Source organism: Pygocentrus nattereri, chromosome 24 (assembly GCF_015220715.1).
Source record: "Pygocentrus nattereri isolate fPygNat1 chromosome 24, fPygNat1.pri, whole genome shotgun sequence".
In the NCBI taxonomy this organism is placed as follows: domain Eukaryota; kingdom Metazoa; phylum Chordata; class Actinopteri; order Characiformes; family Serrasalmidae; genus Pygocentrus; species Pygocentrus nattereri.
In genome coordinates, this window is record NC_051234.1 from 8,636,788 (window position 1) to 8,654,568 (window position 17,781).

The 17,781-nt window shown below is 40.8% G+C and overlaps 1 protein-coding gene across 2 annotated transcripts in view; it reads left to right on the forward strand.

Annotated features, from left to right (window-relative positions):
* Positions 1-17,781, forward strand: part of LOC108426368 (mannosyl-oligosaccharide 1,2-alpha-mannosidase IA) — a 323,337-nt gene that overhangs the window by 203,657 nt on the left and 101,899 nt on the right. For both annotated transcript variants that reach the window (XM_017695791.2, XM_017695792.2), the window contains exon 3: positions 2,316-2,431. In XM_017695791.2, the coding sequence (XP_017551280.1) occupies positions 2,316-2,431 (116 nt within the window). The remainder of the gene's footprint in view (positions 1-2,315; positions 2,432-17,781) is intronic.

Here is a 17,781-nt window from a genome sequence, read left to right on the forward strand (position 1 = left end):
CCTAAAGCCCATGCATGAAGACTACTGGGACTCTAAACTCTGGAGAGATGAGACCAAGATAAATGAGACCAAGATAAATGCTTACTGATGGCTTCCAAACTGTATGGCATTGCAAAGGTGAGGAGAGGAATGCATGGTGCCTACAGTGAAACATGGTGAGGGCAGTGTCCTTATGTGGGGCTGCATGAGTGCTGCTGGTGTCGGGGAGCTGCATTTCATTGATGTTATTATGAATTCACTGATGCACCGCTCTGCATTGAAAGAGAAGATGCTTCCATCACTCTGTGCCCTTGGTTGTCATGCACTTTTCCAGCATAACAATGATCCAAAACACGCATCTAAGGCCACTGGTGCATTTCTGAAGAAGAACAGGGTGAGAGTGATTCAGTGGCCAAGTATGTCTCCCGATCTGAACCCAATAGAACGCCTATGGGGAATTCTGAGGAGACAATTTAAGCATCACTCTCTATCCAGCATCCAGGCTCTAAAAGAGGTAATTCTTGAAGAATGGAAAAAGATTGATGTCCAAATATCTCGCCAGCTTGTTCATTCCATGCCTAGAAGACTTGGTGCTGTCCTTAAAAATCATGGAGGACATACAAAATACTGGATGTAGTAGTTTTTGTTGTGGTTATAGGTCAAACAAATGTTCTAGGAAACTCAGTCTTGTCAAAATTTGGGAAATTGTTCTTGTGTTCAGTGAGGTATTGATTAAAATCTTACTTTTCAAAGGCTGTGTACTCTTTATGTACACTATTTATGCTAAGCACTGTATATATGAATCGTTTATGTACCATTCTAGCATTATAAGCATAATTATTTTAAAAAAACTTTAAAAATAAATATTTAGAAGGTTTATATTATAATCTGTCTAAACCCAAGGCATTAATAGCAATGGTAATAAATATATTAGTATAACTTTGTTTTTTTTTTAAGGTGAAGTTAATTTTACATTTATCATGAATTAAACATTTTCTTACGTTTTAAATGTCACTACCAAATCTTTTTGATTTGATTTAGATTTGCCATTATTTATTTTAAAAAATAGTTTTTGTCTTTTTTTTTTTTTTATTTGTAAACCTTATTTATTAAAAAAAAGCTGTCACTACTTATATTAGCCCCGCCCCTCTATTTAAAGCAGGAAGTGAGGCTGCATCCCTGTCCCTCATGGCCACATCTTGAGCAGTTAGATCCAATTGTTCTGAAGAAGAAAAAAAAAAGCTTGTTCAGATTCAGATTCAGATTCCTTTATTGATCCCAGGGGGAAATTGCAGTTGTTACAGTTGCAGCCATTTATGTAAAAATAAACACTTTACTAATAATTTAAGACAATATAGAGAATTTACAGTATGTACACCAGATTTAAGTACTCAAGAATATAGTAAGGTGGTGGTGATTGTGATAGTAATATGAAACATCAGGTATAAAGCAGTTACAATTATTTAAATTATTTAAATTAAGTTAGTGTCCCTCTGAGTTATTGCACACAGAATTGTTGTTATTGCACATATGAACAGTTTCGTATTGAGTTTTGTGAATAATTGTATCTCCATTTGTCATTTTTCAGTTTTTTGCATATTTTGAAAATACCTGTTGGCCTTTATATTGCATGTAAATTTCATGTTGAATGGGCCAAAAGAAATGGACCAAAACAACGTGGAAGGACGTTTGGTTCCATTGGCTTACATTAAAAGTATGTTTTTTCCTTCTCCTGTAAAGTTAACATTCTGGAGATGAAAAGTTTTGTTCTGACAGTGTGTGTGTGTGTGTGTGTGTGTGTGTGTCTATATATATATATATATATATATATATTTGCGTTTGTTGGTCATATACTGGCTGCGATTTTGAGTTCTGCTCAAAATGAGTTAAAATTGTCACCGCAGACACAGTCACTAGTGAAACATTTGGTTGAGTGGGAACGATCCTAATGCATGGCCACAACTTAATAAGACGTCGGACTGAAATCTCAATGCATGGCTGCAACTTAGAAAGTCATGGGAATGAGATCCTAATGTGTGGCATTATCTTATTTCCATACCTTACTAAGCTGTTGCCATGCATTAGGATCTCATTTCCATGCATTAATAAGTTGTGGCCACACGTTATTTTTATTTATATGGGACGTCACCAGCAGGGCTCTGTAGTTCTGTGCAGAAGTGCCATGAATTTATGTACCATGTAGCTTAAATGTCATTTAAATCTGTTCTTGTTTCTATCCAACTTTGCTAATGTTGTTGGGATGTTGTCTTTTATGATTGAGAAGAATATTTATGTCTGTCTGTGTCGAGTCCTGATGACGTCTATTGTGTTTTCAGGTGGTCTCCGAGGGGCTTCTATAGTGGACTCTCTGGATACCCTGTACATTATGGGCCTGACTGAAGACTATCAGGAAGCTAAAGAGTGGGTGCACAACAACCTGGATCTGAACTCGGTAAGAACCCAAAACACCACTAAACGTCTGTGGTTCTCCAGTGTTTCTTCTGAAACCAAGTGAGTTCACACTAGATTGCTATGAGGATTTGATTGAGCATTAATGAGGTCTGGTACTGATGTTGGATGGTCAGTTCTGGTCACTCCAACTCATCCCAAACGTATTAGATGGAGCTCCATCACCCTAGAGAACACAGTTCTACTGCTGTTCAAATGCCCAGTGGCTTTAGCCCATGATTGGCATTGAGCATGGTAACCTTAGGCTCATATACGGCTGCTCCAGACTGTCCCATCCTAGTGGTCAGTGCTTTTCTATGGAGATTAAAGCTGTATCAACAATGAATGCATCTTAAAGCAGCTGAATTCATTCATTAAGAGGCCCATCTGGATACTTTTAATATAAATATATTATTCTGTTTCATATAGGAGACAATAACAATAATATTGCTCATCCATGCTGTTTTGTTTGCCTCTTAGCGAAGTGATTAATGCAGTGTTTGAATGGACTCCAACTAGCTTACGATATTGTCAGACTTAATAGGTATCCAAATAAACAGATAATGAAATAAAGACCCCAAGTTCTGATAAACAGCGCTGAGGCTCCGCCGGGCTTATCAGCTCTGACCTCACCGTCCCTTCCTTCTCCAGGGCGCTCCAGTCTCAGCTAGAATAAATTGTTTCCTTCGGCTAATGTTTGGTCGGGGGAGCTGGGGGCCCGCTTTTGCCCAAATCAAACACTCACGCCTCACCGAAAGGCCATCTGGAGTGGCTACTAAGGCATACCAGCCGTGCTTTTGTCTCAGCTTTTGTCTGGACCGTTAAGGAAAGTCGTTGTGGCAGAGCATTTAATGAATGAGAAGGAGAGAGAATGAGAGGGAAGGAGTGAGAGAGAGAGAAAGAGAGATTGTAAGAGGAATATGGAGGGCGCAGCCTCTTCTGAGGCTAATCCTGTGATAATGGACTTTTTCAGAGCAACAGGGTACATTGAGGTCTGGATGAGCGAGAGAGAAAGAGAGAGAGAGAGAGAGAGAGAGAGAGACTTTATTTGAGGAACGTTGTATCTCCACTCACTGGCCACTTTATTAGAAACCAACACATTGTGCTTCTACTAACTGGCCACTTTATTAGAAACGCCCACATTGTACGTCTATTCACTGGCCAGTTTATTAGAAACATCAACCTTGTACTTCCACTAACTGGCCACTTTACTAGAAACCAACACATTGTGCTTCTACTAACTGGCCACTTTATTAGAAACGCCCACATTGTACGTCTATTCACTGGCCAGTTTATTAGAAACACCCACCTTGTACTTCCACTAACTGGCAACTTTACTAGAAACACCTACCTTGTGCTTTTACTAACTGGCCAGTTTATTAGAAACACCCACCTTGTACTTGCACTAACTGGTCACTTTATTAGAAACACCTACCTTGTGATTCTACTAACTGGCAACTTTATTAGAAACACCTACCTTGCGCTTCCCTTCCACTCACTGGCTACTCTCTCTTTCTCTCTCTGTCTCTCTTGCTCTCTCTCTGATACACAAACACTGTGTAGAGTAATTAGATGGATGTGTGTGATGAAAGTCCTGCAGCATCAGCAAACTCTTCTCTCCCCCTCTCTCTCTCTCTCTCTGTGGTATTGATTTGAAAAGCTGCAGATTTCGTAGTAGAGGAGACATAAACTCCGGCTCTCGGCCTCCTGCTCATCAGCGCCTGTCATAAAGACGCACGGCCCAGGATCTACACCACTGCGCACACTTTGTCAAAAACGACGCCACTCCATCCATCTCTCATCTTTTCTCTTCTCCCTTAGCTCGCTCCACCCATCAGTCTCCCTCAGCGGTCCTTCGATCAGATTCTCCCCAGGGTCCTGTCTGACCTTAAACCCACAGTCTGTCCACTGACGGTCAGTCAGAGTCTCCGCTGCTGCAGTCGACTCTCCAGCCAGTTAAATCGATGGCGCTCTGGAGCTGTTTGCTAAGTTAACTTTGATACACTCGTCCGTGTTTACAGTTGCCGTTAACGTCTGTTCAGGGTGATCCAATCTTAAGTGGACAGCACTAAGTGCAGATGTGGATGGGGTCCAGTGTGGGGTCTTGGAGGCTGTGATCCAGTCACTCAAACCACCTTCAGAGGTGTATTTGTTGTGTAAGCACTGAGGCATCCCAGTGCGTCTCCAGTAAGAAAAAAAACAAAGGGCCACCAAATCCAGCGGTTTTCAGGCTGAGAGGTGTGATTAGGGCTGTGTTTAAAATATCAATACAGCAAAATATCGAGGATAAACTTGTGAATATCAATGCAGTGATCGCTGTTTCAGCATTTATCAGTTTAAATTTACACAGTGCTTTAATGCTCGTATGAAGCTATTATTGCATTTAAGTTGCAGAGCACAATGTTTGATGGTTCTTCAAGAGATATTTAGTAAAGGTGATGGTTTTATTTAGATCCATGAGTGCACTGGATGGTGAAATGGTTCTTCAGGTTGAAGTGTTGTATATGGCTCTATATTGAAGCTTTGTAAAATTAGCTTGACATGATAACAACACCTTTCTCAAAAAGTTTCTAAATTAAATCAGTAAGCCAGAGGCTGTGCATTACTGCAATTTTATCACGGGCAAAGGTGTTATTAGGCACAACGTGAAGCACAATAAAACTCCCTTCTAGTGATAAAATCGCAGTAACACTGCCTCAAGTGGCTTAATGATTTTATAAAAAATGATGGCCAACTTAAAATACTGTCAAATACACATTTTTTCAGAAAATGATTTAAGTTGTTATAAATATTAATCAACATAAACACGTATTCCACCAAGAAATGTAGTTCCTTTAGAATTTGGTATCATTGCCAAGAAACAATGAACCGCTGAAGAAAACCTTGTATCTCCAAAATAGTAACTTTACAGGAGAAGGTAAAAACATACTTCACTATCAATGTAAGTCAATGGAACCAGAATTTTTCCCATGTCATTTTGAGTAATTTCTTTTAGGCCATTCATCATAAAATTTACAAACAATGTAAAGAGTAACAGATGCTTTCAAATTATGTCAAAAACTGAAAAATGCCAAAAATGGAGATGCAAGGTTTTCTTCCGACAGCAACGATATGATATCGCAGTACTGTTTAATGCAAAAACATTCACTTTATACGTCATTCAAGTAACATTTTTAGTCTTTTATATTGCCATTTTACAGTAAATCATACCGTAAGTACTTTAATTCAAGCCTGTTATGTTAGTGATGGAGTTGTTTAGGCTATTGACTCTTTTAGCTTGTTAGCTAGCTGACCAGCCTATTTCTGGTTAGGAAGATATGTTACCAGCCCCTTCAGTTTAAATAAAAAACAGGGTCTTACTTCATCAATATATATGACCATCGAGTCTTATTTAGCATCAAAACAGCAGCAGCCCTCTCCTCACAATGGGGCTGAATGTCAAACGGCTTCCTGCTCCCTACATAGTGCACTATGTAGGAATTTAAATACTGGATCCTGCAGCCCAACGTTGCAAAATATAGCTAAAACATAGTCAATTGGGACTCCGACACATCCATACAGCACAGATATATAGCATCAAAATAATTGTGAAGATGGTATTTTAAAGTAAATTGTTAAATACTGTTGCTTTAAGCTGTAATCGTCGCTGATATCTGATTATATCACCTTATCTATTGCCCAGGCCTTGACGCGATGCAGTGCTACATTTGAACACTCGTTTTCTGTTAGGACATTGTGTGACACCCCCCCACAAACCCCCCCACCCCATCATGTGGTCCAGCAGCATAAACCGCTCTTTGGCTAGTTGGCTAGCCCTGTACGTCCAGAGTGTCAATGCGGAGAGTTAATTTATGCGGAGGAGTGACTTCTCTCCTCTTTTACGTCTGGTAAAAGCAAACAGAGGAAAATCCCGATGGCTTTGTTGGCCCTGTGGGGCAGCAGAATCAGGGTAATCTGATTAGTTCCGTTCACCATCTGAAGCGGCGCAGTTGCAATCAGCCGGTGTGAAGGGTAATTGTGGAGAATTCAGCTCACACAAAGGGACATTTTCTTATTACTGTGGCTGATTAGATTGCCCTATTCTCACTTGTAAGTCCTCCGCCATACGCACACTCGCTTGTCCTGCTCTTTTTCTCCGTCACACACACAGCTAGCTCCGTGTGAGTGTGTGGCAGGGCAGTTGCTGAGGGCTGACAGTGTTGATTAGCGCTGATTAGTGTTTTGAGGTCAGACCCTGTCTCTGCTCTGTCCCCTCCTGCTTGTTACCGTGATTGACACTTTGGTTAAGGTGTGTTAGCACCTCGCTACAGCTTCAGCGTTACTCTTTTAAAGCACATCAAATGTGCAGTTTCACCCCTTACAACAAACGTAGTCGGGCATGTTTGGTGTGTGAAGCTTCTGTAGTTTTAAACTGAAGCTACAAGTCTAATGTAGCTACCAGGTTCTCAAAGCTTAGCAGTTAGCACATTTCCCTTATTCAGTCATTAAGATGTAAACAAAGTCATTTAGAGTGGTTCAGTGTGAAATGGTTCATTGTAGAGACTGGTGGTGATGGGAACCAAACGTCCACATCTAAAAGCTCCCTCACAGGAAGTTATTATAAAACGGTTATGAATTCACTGGCCGATGTCTAAACCACTGTTTTACGATAGTTTAAGATAGTTTTGGTCTAAAATGTTTTTCAGAAGTACGTTCAAGGTAGGCGGCACGGTGGTGTAGTGGTTAGCACTGTCGCCTCACAGCAAGGAGAGTCTGGGTTCGATTCCCCGGCCGGGTGACCAGGGTCCTCTGGACTGGAGTTTGCATGTTCTCCCCGTGGGTTTCCTCCGGGTTCCTCCCACAGTCCAAAGACATGCAGTCAGGCCGATTGGACATGCTAAATTGCCCCTGGGTCTGTCTGTCTGCCCTGCGATGGACTGGCGACCTGTCCAGGGTGTATCCTGCCTTCCGCCCGATGACTGCTGGGATAGGCTCCAGCACCCCCTGACGTAGAAGCAGCTTAGAAAATGGATGGATGGATGTTCAAGGTGTTATATGCTGAAGTTACAAGGCTAATGTAGCTAGCAGGTTCTCAAAGCCTAGCAATTAAATAAAGTGGTTCAGTGTGAAATGGTTCATTGCAGAGACTCCAAGTGGTGGTGATAGGAACCAGGCATCCACCAGACATTTTTTCGATAGTTTTAGATTAAGTTTTGTCTAAAATGTATTTTTGAGAAGCACTGAAGCTACGAGTCTAATGTAGCTAGCAAGTTCTTGAAGCTTAGCAATTAGCAATTAGCCTCTTTCCTTACTTCAGTCATTAAGATGTAAACAGAGTTACCAATTTACCAAATTAGAGTTGTGCAATGTGAAATGGCTCATTGTAGAGACTCAGAATTATTCACAGTGGTGGTGATAGGAACCAGACGTCCACGTCTAAAAGCTCCTTCACAGAAAGTTATTAGATAAAATGGTTATGAATTCACTGCCTGATGTCTGAGACATTGTTATGTTCATTTTAGATAAAATTTCGTGCTATGTACGTATTTTTTTCCGTCATCATCTTTACATATTAAAGGGGAAGTCCACTGATTTTTAAAAATTTTCTGCTTAATTCAGTCCTTGAGATGTAAACTGATTCATTCAGAGCGGTTTGGTGTGAAATGCTTCAGATGTCTTTACAGTGGTGGTGATAGGAACCAGGCGTCACCATGACTACAACACAAATACAGACATTTTGTTTACTATCCAAAACCACCAGTGAACCTACACAAGTCTTCTGAGTTTTGTATGGAATGATGATGATGGGAAAATAGTGATGGATCTGAAAAAAGAAGTTTTATCTTGGGACTATTTTGCCTGGCAGCATCCTGCATGTATCCCTCCACCATAAATGGATTTAAAACACATTTTTAGGCCGAAGGCTTTTCATAAATATCATCATATCGATATCATATCAATGTTTCAGACTTCAGGCAGTGAATTCATAACCATTTCATGTAATAACCTTGTGTGGGAGCTTTTAGATGAGGGCATCTGGTTCCTATCACCACCGCTGTGAACATTTCTGACTCGGTAAGTTTATCTAGAACAGAGCGTTTCACACCAAACCACTCTGAATGACTATATGCAGAAGTGTTTAATCATTGTTGGAATACACTAATGTGATCTCTGACAGGCTTGATTTTGTGGTTTCTGACACACTGTTATCTCTAAACCTGAACAGATCTATGGGCAGAATTCAGGCTGCTGCTGTTTTAGCTATGTAACCCGCTTTTGTCAGGTTTTGTAGATAACAGTATGTCAGTGTCGTTCCACTGACCGATTCAATCTCCCATCCTCTGCACTACTAACAGAGCTCCTTCAGCCTCAGACTGAAAAATAAGAAAGGAATAAGGGCGGATCAGATTGCTGGCTTTCCAGATAGTTCCACGAATAGATCTGAGCTTTTTCTCCATTTCAGGCAGCGTGCAGCCTCTCCTCTGTTCTCAAGGATCTCCTTTTCATTTACTGACTCTCTCTCTCTCTCTCTCTCTCTCTCTCTCTCTCTCTCTCTTTCTGTTATTGTAAATAATTTTCTTTCAAAGCTCTGTCTCATTTTTGTAAAACTATAAGAGCAAATCCTGTTATGTTTGCAATGTTCTATGTTCACTTCCAATATACAGTATATGTATATATTTAAACATCGATATAGATATAAAGATGCATAGATGTATGGAACATCGTTGTCATATATAGGCATTTAAATATATAATGAATATGGGACAAATTGTTCTTACATCTAGGTACTTATAGCTAGATGTATACATACAACAAACACACACACACACACACACACAAACAGTGGCCAACAGAAAATAGTTGAAGTCAATAATATTAATAATAATCTACTAATTATAAAACAAATTGTTAACAAATAAATTGTTTGGCTATAGAGGCTAGAATTTGTAAACATTCATAGCTAGAATGCTATTTAGGGAGTACAGAGCCATTTGGGATTGAGCCTGGGTTTGACACGACTTCTGACTGAAACATGGACAATTGAAGCATGGAAGACATTCAAGTGATACTTTTAGACTTTTATACTGCCGTTTTACAGCTAATCACACTGTTAGTGCTTTAATTCAAACCAGTGATATTAATGATGGAGTTGTTTAGCATGTTTGCTATCTTTTAGCGGCACGGTGGCGTGGTGGGTAGTGCTGTCGCCTCACAGCGAGGAGGGCCTGGGTTCGATTCCCCGGCCGGGCGGCCAGGGTCCTCTCTGTGTGGAGTTTGCATGTTCTCCCCGTGTCTGCGTGGGTTTCCTCCGGGTTCTCCGGTTTCCTCCCACAGTCCAAAGACATGCAGTCAGGCCTATTGGACATGCTAAATTGCCCCTAGGTGTGAGTGTGTGAGTGACTGTCTGTGTCTGTCTGTCTGCCCTGCGATGGACTGGCGACCTGTCCAGGGTGTATCCTGCCTTTCGCCCGAAGACTGCTGGGATAGGCTCCAGCATCCCCCCGCGACCCTGACGGAGAAGCGGCTTAGAAAATGGATGGATGGATGGATGGATGCTATCTTTTAGCCTGTTAGCTAGGTGACCAGTCTAGTTCTAGTTCAGAACATTAAGAGGCCCTTATTAGTCCCACAATGGGGAAATTTCACCTCTGCATTTAACCCATCCGTGAAGTGAAACACCACATACACACTAGTGAGCACACACACACTAGGGGGCAGTGAGCACGCTTGCCCGGAGCGGTGGGCAGCCCAATCCGCAGCGCCCGGGGAGCAGCTGGGGGTTAGGTGTCTTGCTCAAGGACACCTCAGTCATGTGCTGTCGGATCGAACCGGCGATCTTCCAGTCACGAGGCTTTTTCCCTAACCTCCAGCCCATGACTGCCCCCAGGTGTCATAGCTAGAACGCTATTTAGGGAGTACAGAGCCGTTTGGGATTGAGCCTGGGTTTGACACAACTTCTGACTGAAACATGGACATTTGAAGCGTGTAAGACATTCAAATGGTACTTTTAGACTTTTATACTGCCGTTTTACAGCTAATCACACTGTTGGTGCTTTAATTCAAACCAGTGATATTAATGATGAAACATAAGTTGCCCCTCAGTTTAAACAGGGTCTTACTTCATCAGTTCACATCAGTGGTGCAAGCGAGCAGCATAGGAGATATATGACCACCCACGTCCCGATAAAGTATAAAAACAAACTGGTGTGTGTGTGTGCAGGATAAGTGGTCTCTTCCTCTTTCGTGGTCCTTCAGCCCATATTGGGTCCAGCAGAGCTAATGGAAGTCCATTAATGAAGTCCTACAGGCTATTTCTCATCATCACATCCTCACTGTCACACTACTCCATCCCCCCCCCCCAAAACCAGCTCCTGGTTGCTATGGTGCTGTGGGAGCTCAGCCTTTTTCATTGCTTTTTTATTTCCTACTGAGCTGCTCCTTAGCTCAGCTGGACACCGAGTAGAGAAAGACAGAGAGACAGAGTTTGTTTTTATTTGTTATTTTGTTCTTAATCACTCTCACCAGTTCCTTATGTCCCAATTTTTTTGGACAGATCTACAGCTGCGTGCAAATGTTTTAGCACCACCGGCCACAATCTCACCCACAAACGGTTTTCAAAATGTTTCTGCATGCTGAGTTACTTTAGAATTACATTATATATACAAATCTAAAAGTTTGGACACCTGACTAAGTCCGTGTTTACACTCCCTTTGGCAGACATCACAGCATGTAAACACTTTTAATAGCCAGCTAAGAGTTTTCACCCACTCTTCCTTACTGAATGCTTGTAGCTCAGTTATATTCTTGGGCCGTCTTGCATGTACAGCACGTTTAAGATCTATGAATTTGCCTTCAAAAACTCGTAGGTGAATTTACAAGGGTGGATAATGAGCGTGTTTGAGGGTCTTCTTGGTCGTGGTTGGAGTGAGTCTACATCAGTGTTTGGGTCCCAGCGGCTTTGCTCACACAGACGGAGAGACACCTCTTCTTCCTCTTCATCTCTGAGCCTACAGGAGAGGAGGCAGCTGTTCATTTAGCCAAGCAGCAGCAGCACGCGTGTCTGTGTGTTCAGTGTTCTTTCATGTCCCCTAAAACCTTTTGACTGAGGTTGTAGTAAAGCCGACACTCAAATAACACAGTTACCCTGACTCAAACTTAATCTGAGCAAAGTCAAAGATGTTTATGTTCCCTCATACATATTTCCTAGATTTATTGCTTTTTTTGGTCAGTGAATTAATTATTCATGCTTTTGATAGGTTGCATTTCTCGCCTGGAATGATACATTTTAATAGTGTGAATAAATGATTGATGAAGCAGACCTGAAATTAAATGGCATTTTATACATTCAAAATGATAAGGCCTGAGAGTGTCCACCCCCTATAAACACCCACCATCCACTTTATTACAGATATCTGTCTTGTACTCCTAATAACTGGCCACTTTTTTAGAGACACCTACCATGTACTTCCACTCACTGACCACTTTATTAGAAACACCTACCTTGAGCTTCCACTCACTGGCCACTTTATTAGAAACGCCTACCTTGTGCTTCCACTCACTGGCCACTTTAATAGAAACACCTACCATGTACTTCCACTCACTGACCACTTTATTGGAAGTACCTACCTTGTGCTTCCACTCACTGGACACTTCATTCAAAACACCTACTATGTGCTTCCACTCACTGGCCACTTTATTAGAAACGCCTACCTTGTGCTTCCACTCATTGGTCACTTTATTAGAAACACCTACCTTGTATTTACACTCACTGACCACTTTATTAGAAACACCTACCTTGTACTTCCACTCACTGGCCACTTTATTAGAAACACCTACCTTGTATTTCCACTCACTGGCCATTTCATTCAAAACACCTACTATGTGCTTCCACTCACTGGCCACTTTATTAGAAACACTGACCTTGTGCTTCCACTCACTGTCCACTTTATTAGAAGCACTGACCTTGTGCTTCCACTCACTGGCCATTTTATTAGAAACACCTAACTTGTGTTTCCACTCACTGGCCACTTCATTAGAAACATGTCTAAGAACCCCAGCAACACTGCTGTGTCTGCTACCAACACCACACACACAACCATGTCAATGTCTCTGCTGAATAATGGACCACAATGCCTGGTCAACAGCAGCACTGGGGCCATCCTACTCACCCATAGAGAGAGAGAGAGAGAGAGAGAGAGAGAGAGAGAACAATTATGCTCCCTTAGACTCCCAGGCGTGGATGGCTGTGTCATCGCCGGGTATCAAACTCATGACCCCCTCATGACGGCCACTGTTGCGTCACTTGAAGCCACCTTAGCACTTTTAATGTGCTAACAGCAGCTGGCGCTGGTCAGTAAAACTGTAGACTGAAGGAGAACACAGAACAAACTTCACTCTGTTTTGTGTGTTTGTGTAGATCGGATTAGTTTAGGAGAGACGTTTTTGTGGGTAATGAGTCGATGCAGCTTCTGTGTGCGTGTTGGCAGGCAGAGAGAGAAAAAGATGGAGAGATGGAGACGAGGACAGTTGGTTGTAATTGAACATAATCGCTCTGGTGGGCACGTCTTTAATTATGCATCTTGTCTTTTAAATAGCTGATAAGCGTTCAGGTTGCTGGGCTTGGGCTGACAGGTAAAGAGAGAGGTAATTTATCTCTTTCACTGAGCATTTGTGTGTTTTGTTCATTTCGACCGTAGTTCAGCTGATCTACCCAGACCCCGCCCACAGATGCAATCTTTTGTCGCTACTGTTGCGCAATACTTTACTGTAAAATACTTATTCCAACTGGCGTAATTTGATAAATTTTATATACATTTGTCAGTTTTGATCAAAGTAGCATTTATGATTGCTGACGCTTTTTGGAATAAGTGTTAATTACCATTAACGCAGGGATATATCTGTTATTATGACAAGCTTATGGAGGTGTCCTGTAGCCTTGTGGACTGTACCCTACAATAAAACGTTACCCACTGTTGCTAGGATGAGTGTTGATTTAAAAAATCACATTCAACCAAATGAGAAACCGTAGGACTCCAAATGTAGTATTTATTATATCTCGGATGATATCTGATCTGAAAGACCACACTATTAGGACAGATCAGGTGTAGCTTTTATATCATGTAATTGAGCCAACTTTAGCACGGGTGCTAATTCACCTTTGTCATTTCAAGCTGGGCCTACACCCTTAAAAAAGTGTTTCTTCAGAGGTTCTTTAATAAAGGCAATTATTATATACAGAATCATGAAGAAAGCATAAATGGTTCTTGGCATTCTTGGTTAAACTAGAACCAAGAACTGTTTATAGTATTAGCATGGTTAAATGCCACGAACCATGGAATATGATGGAAAACCTATAGCACTCAGTATGGTTCTTTAAGAAACATTTAAACAAGGGTTCTGTATAGTATAAAGAAGGGTCATGGAACTTTTCTTGGTACTATATGAAACCCTTGTCCAAAGAGTGTCGTTTCGATTAGCTACAACAGCTCAGCTAGCTTTTTAAACTGGGAGCTCTGTTATTTTATGACTCTAAATGCTACAGTGAGCTACAGGTTCTCATCAGTTTGCCATGTTCTATAAAGCTTGTCCAACTTAGAAACAGTAGTTATGAAAGAGCACATGTGTGGGTAGAGCATGAATACGTCAGCTTGTAAACAGTGCTTTTATATATATGTAATATATAATATATGCAATTTGTGATGACATCACAATAAACTTTACAAAATAACATGTCAGTAAAATAAAATTATAAAATATAGCCCTTTAGAAAGAAAATATAGTCCTTTACACAACAACAACCCATGTAGAGTAACTGTGAATTTTATGGTAACAGGTAGCAGATTGCGTAGCCATTATGACATCATCTTATTCTTTTCTTGTTTTCCAATCGATTAATTCTACATTGCTCGCAGTTAATATTTTATTACTTCAACTTTTTTAACTGTTGTAACTTCTAACAGTGCTTAATGTAGCAGATACTATAGCAACAGCACAACACCTTAGCAACTACCTGGGATACCATAGCAATGGCCTAATAACACTTTAGTAACTACTTGGGACACAATAGCAATGGCTTAACAACTTAACAAATGCTTGCAATTCCATAGCAATAGCTTAGCGACACCTTAGCAACCACCTGGAATAACAGCAAAGTTTGGATCACTTTAGCAAACCAAATGGGATACCATAGCAACAGCTTAACAATACCTTAGCAACACCTTAGCTACCACCTCGAATACCATTGCAAAGACCTAGCATCACCTTAGCAAACCAACTGGTTACCATAGCAACAGCTTAGCAAAACCTTAGCTACCACCTAGAATAACATAGCAATGGCCTAGCATCACCTTAGCAAACTAACTGGGATACCATAGCAACAGCTTAGCAACACCTTAGCTACCACCTAGAATACCATAGCAAAGGCCTTGCATATCACCTTAGCAAATCAACTGGGTTGCCATAGCAACAACTTAGCAATACCTTAGCTACCCCCAAGAATAACATAGCAAAGGCCTAGCATCACCTTAGCAAACCAACTGGGATATCATAGCAACAGCTTAGCAACACCTTAGCAACCACCTAGAATAACATAGCAAAAGCCTAGCATCACCTTACCACACCAACTGGAATAAGATAGCAACAGCTTAGCAACCACCTAGAATAACATAGCAAAGGCCTAGCATTACCTTAGCAAACGATCTGAGATAACTTAGCAACAGCTTAGCACCACCTTATCAAACAGAATAACATAGTAGAGGCCTAGCATCACCTTAACAACACCTTAGCAACCACCTTGAATAACATAGCAATGGCCCAGCATCACCTTAACAAACCAACTGGGTTACCTTAGCAACACCTTAGCAACCACTGAGGATTTCATAGTAAAGTCTTTGTCAAGCTAACTTTAAGTTTTTTCATTAACTGTTCTGAGTTTTTTTTTTAAGTATATGGTTTATAATGATTGTGTTGTGATGCTAATTAGCCCTAGCACCATTTTCTGTGCTGAGGTAAATCCTGAAACGTTGTTTGATATTGTAGGCCTAGACCTGGTTGAGCTGTGAGTATCCTTTGCTTTTACTGACCTCAACCAAAACCTCCATCTCCAGTGATGTTTTAAACCAACCAGGGATGTTTCAGAGCCCATGCTGTGGGAACCATTGTGTACTTCTTGAAAATAACACCACGTAGACTGCTGGGGAAAAAAAAGACTAAATCCTTCATGCTGAGTTTAGCAGTAGCTTTTAAACATAAATGTCAGCATGTTTATCCAAATGATACCTTTTCAAAAAAGAGCGTTTCTCTCAGATTTTGATATACGGTATGTTCGACTGCACTAAGCAATGTGCTATCACTTCTAGCATGAAGCAAGTGAGGTGATGGCCGAGAATGTTCTCGGCTAGTTTTATACTCAACATTATTACTTGTCAATGGACAAACTGCCCTTGAGCTTCCCAGCCAGTCGCTGTATGGCTCAGTCAGCCTTTATATTGAAGCTAGCCAACCTTTTAGTCTCCTAACCATGTTTACACTGAACACTGTAATATGAATATGAACCCAAAGCCCTTGAAAATGGTTCTGCGGCATCTAGCATGGAAAATGCAGCAGACTCTGAAGGTGACTCCATCTCTGTGTACTTTTTCTAACAGCCACTGCTAACAAATAGGCCAAACGTGGAGCCTCCATGCTAATTAAAACCCTGATGAAACAACGTAGCTCTCTCAGTTTGGCTGCTAATCATACTAGCTATTATGGTGCATTAAAAGCAGCTCGCTTTGTGTGTTATGGGTGGCTGGGGGCGTTAAAGGAGCGCTTGGATGAGGCGTGAGCCCAGTATCAGCTCTCAGTGGGCCTTTTCATAATCAATCAGGGGTAATGACTGAGGTTTAGCTCGATTTGTGTAATTCTTTTCAGCAATATTCAATCATGCTGGGGTTTTTGTTTCAGGTTGAGTTAGAGTGCCATATTGCCCTTTAGACTGCTTCGAATAATTCGAGCCCAGAAAGGGCTTTTCTCAAGGTTTCTTAACACTTGGCCAGTCAGTGTTAGCGGAAACTGCATGCTATTGTTAGCCACGTAGACAAGGAAAGGTCTGTAGCACCTTTTGCACACAGTTTTGACTGAAAGTGCTTTACATGTACAGTAAATTTGAGAAATAATAAGCACATAAAGGAGACAAAGGTAGAATAAATGAAACAAATTAAGCATTTTTTTCTTTAACTATTGCCAGAGTGCTGAAGGAGATTGCCTGAAAACTATGGACTGATCAGTACATGATTGTAACATGGCAGTTAAAGTAATCCTTGCCTTCAAAAATACTAATAATCTATAAAATTGTTAGCCACATTAGCAAGTTTGTGAGCATATTCCTTTAAAGATGTGTCTGCCCTGCTGAAAGAAGACCATTTAATACATTAGGATTCAATTCTAATGCTTTTGCTTACTAATGGGTAGGTCAGTGTTTTTGAGCTGCTGTAAAAAATAAAAATAATGACCAAGAATAAAGTTATATATAATTTGAGAAGAATCATATTTTGTAAAGTTGCAATATTTTGCGAATAAAGGCGTAATTTTTAAAATCAAATCGTAATAATTTGAGAATAAAATCATCATACAAGAATAAACTCACAATCTTTAGAGGATAAAGTGGGCTACTTGTAGCGGGGCTGTCGTAATGCGTTGAGGCCTTGGTTGCTGCATTGGCAACGATGAATACATCGAGCATGCTGGAGTTCCGCTCCGTCAGGATCGATCATTTTGATTATGATTCTCATCGTGTCCTGTGAAACTTCATGCCCTCTTCGTATGGCACAGAGATGTAACAACCGATAGCCATGTAGACAAGAACTGCCTCAGTTCTCCTTCAGCAAAATAGACAGTTTCCTCCAGAGTCTGTCTGGTTCTTTATTCTAAATAAATGAAATCTTGCACAGTGTTTTTAGATGTTTCTTATGCTAATAACAGGCTGCTGCTGATGTACCAGGAGAAACGGAGACTGAGTATTTCTTTATGGGTGAAATAGATGTGATAGTATAACTCCTCAACGCCCATCATTTATCACCAGGGAGTTGCTACCATCCTTCTGCAAAACCTTTGGCCATAATGCTGCAACTTTTGCTGGTGGTATCCCACTTAAATGTCATCATTCTACAACTTTATTCTCGAAATATTTAGTTATTTTATTCTGGAAAGTTTGTGATTTTATTCTGAAACGTATGACTTTCATAAAAGAACACTTCTTGTCGTTTTTACATTTTCTGTTGAAGCTAAAGGAATCCTTTTCCTCAGAAATGCTAATAATGTATGACATTAGCATTTGTTAGCCTCATTAGCATTTGTTTGTCAAGTATTCCTTTAAGTATATGCATCTAACTTAAC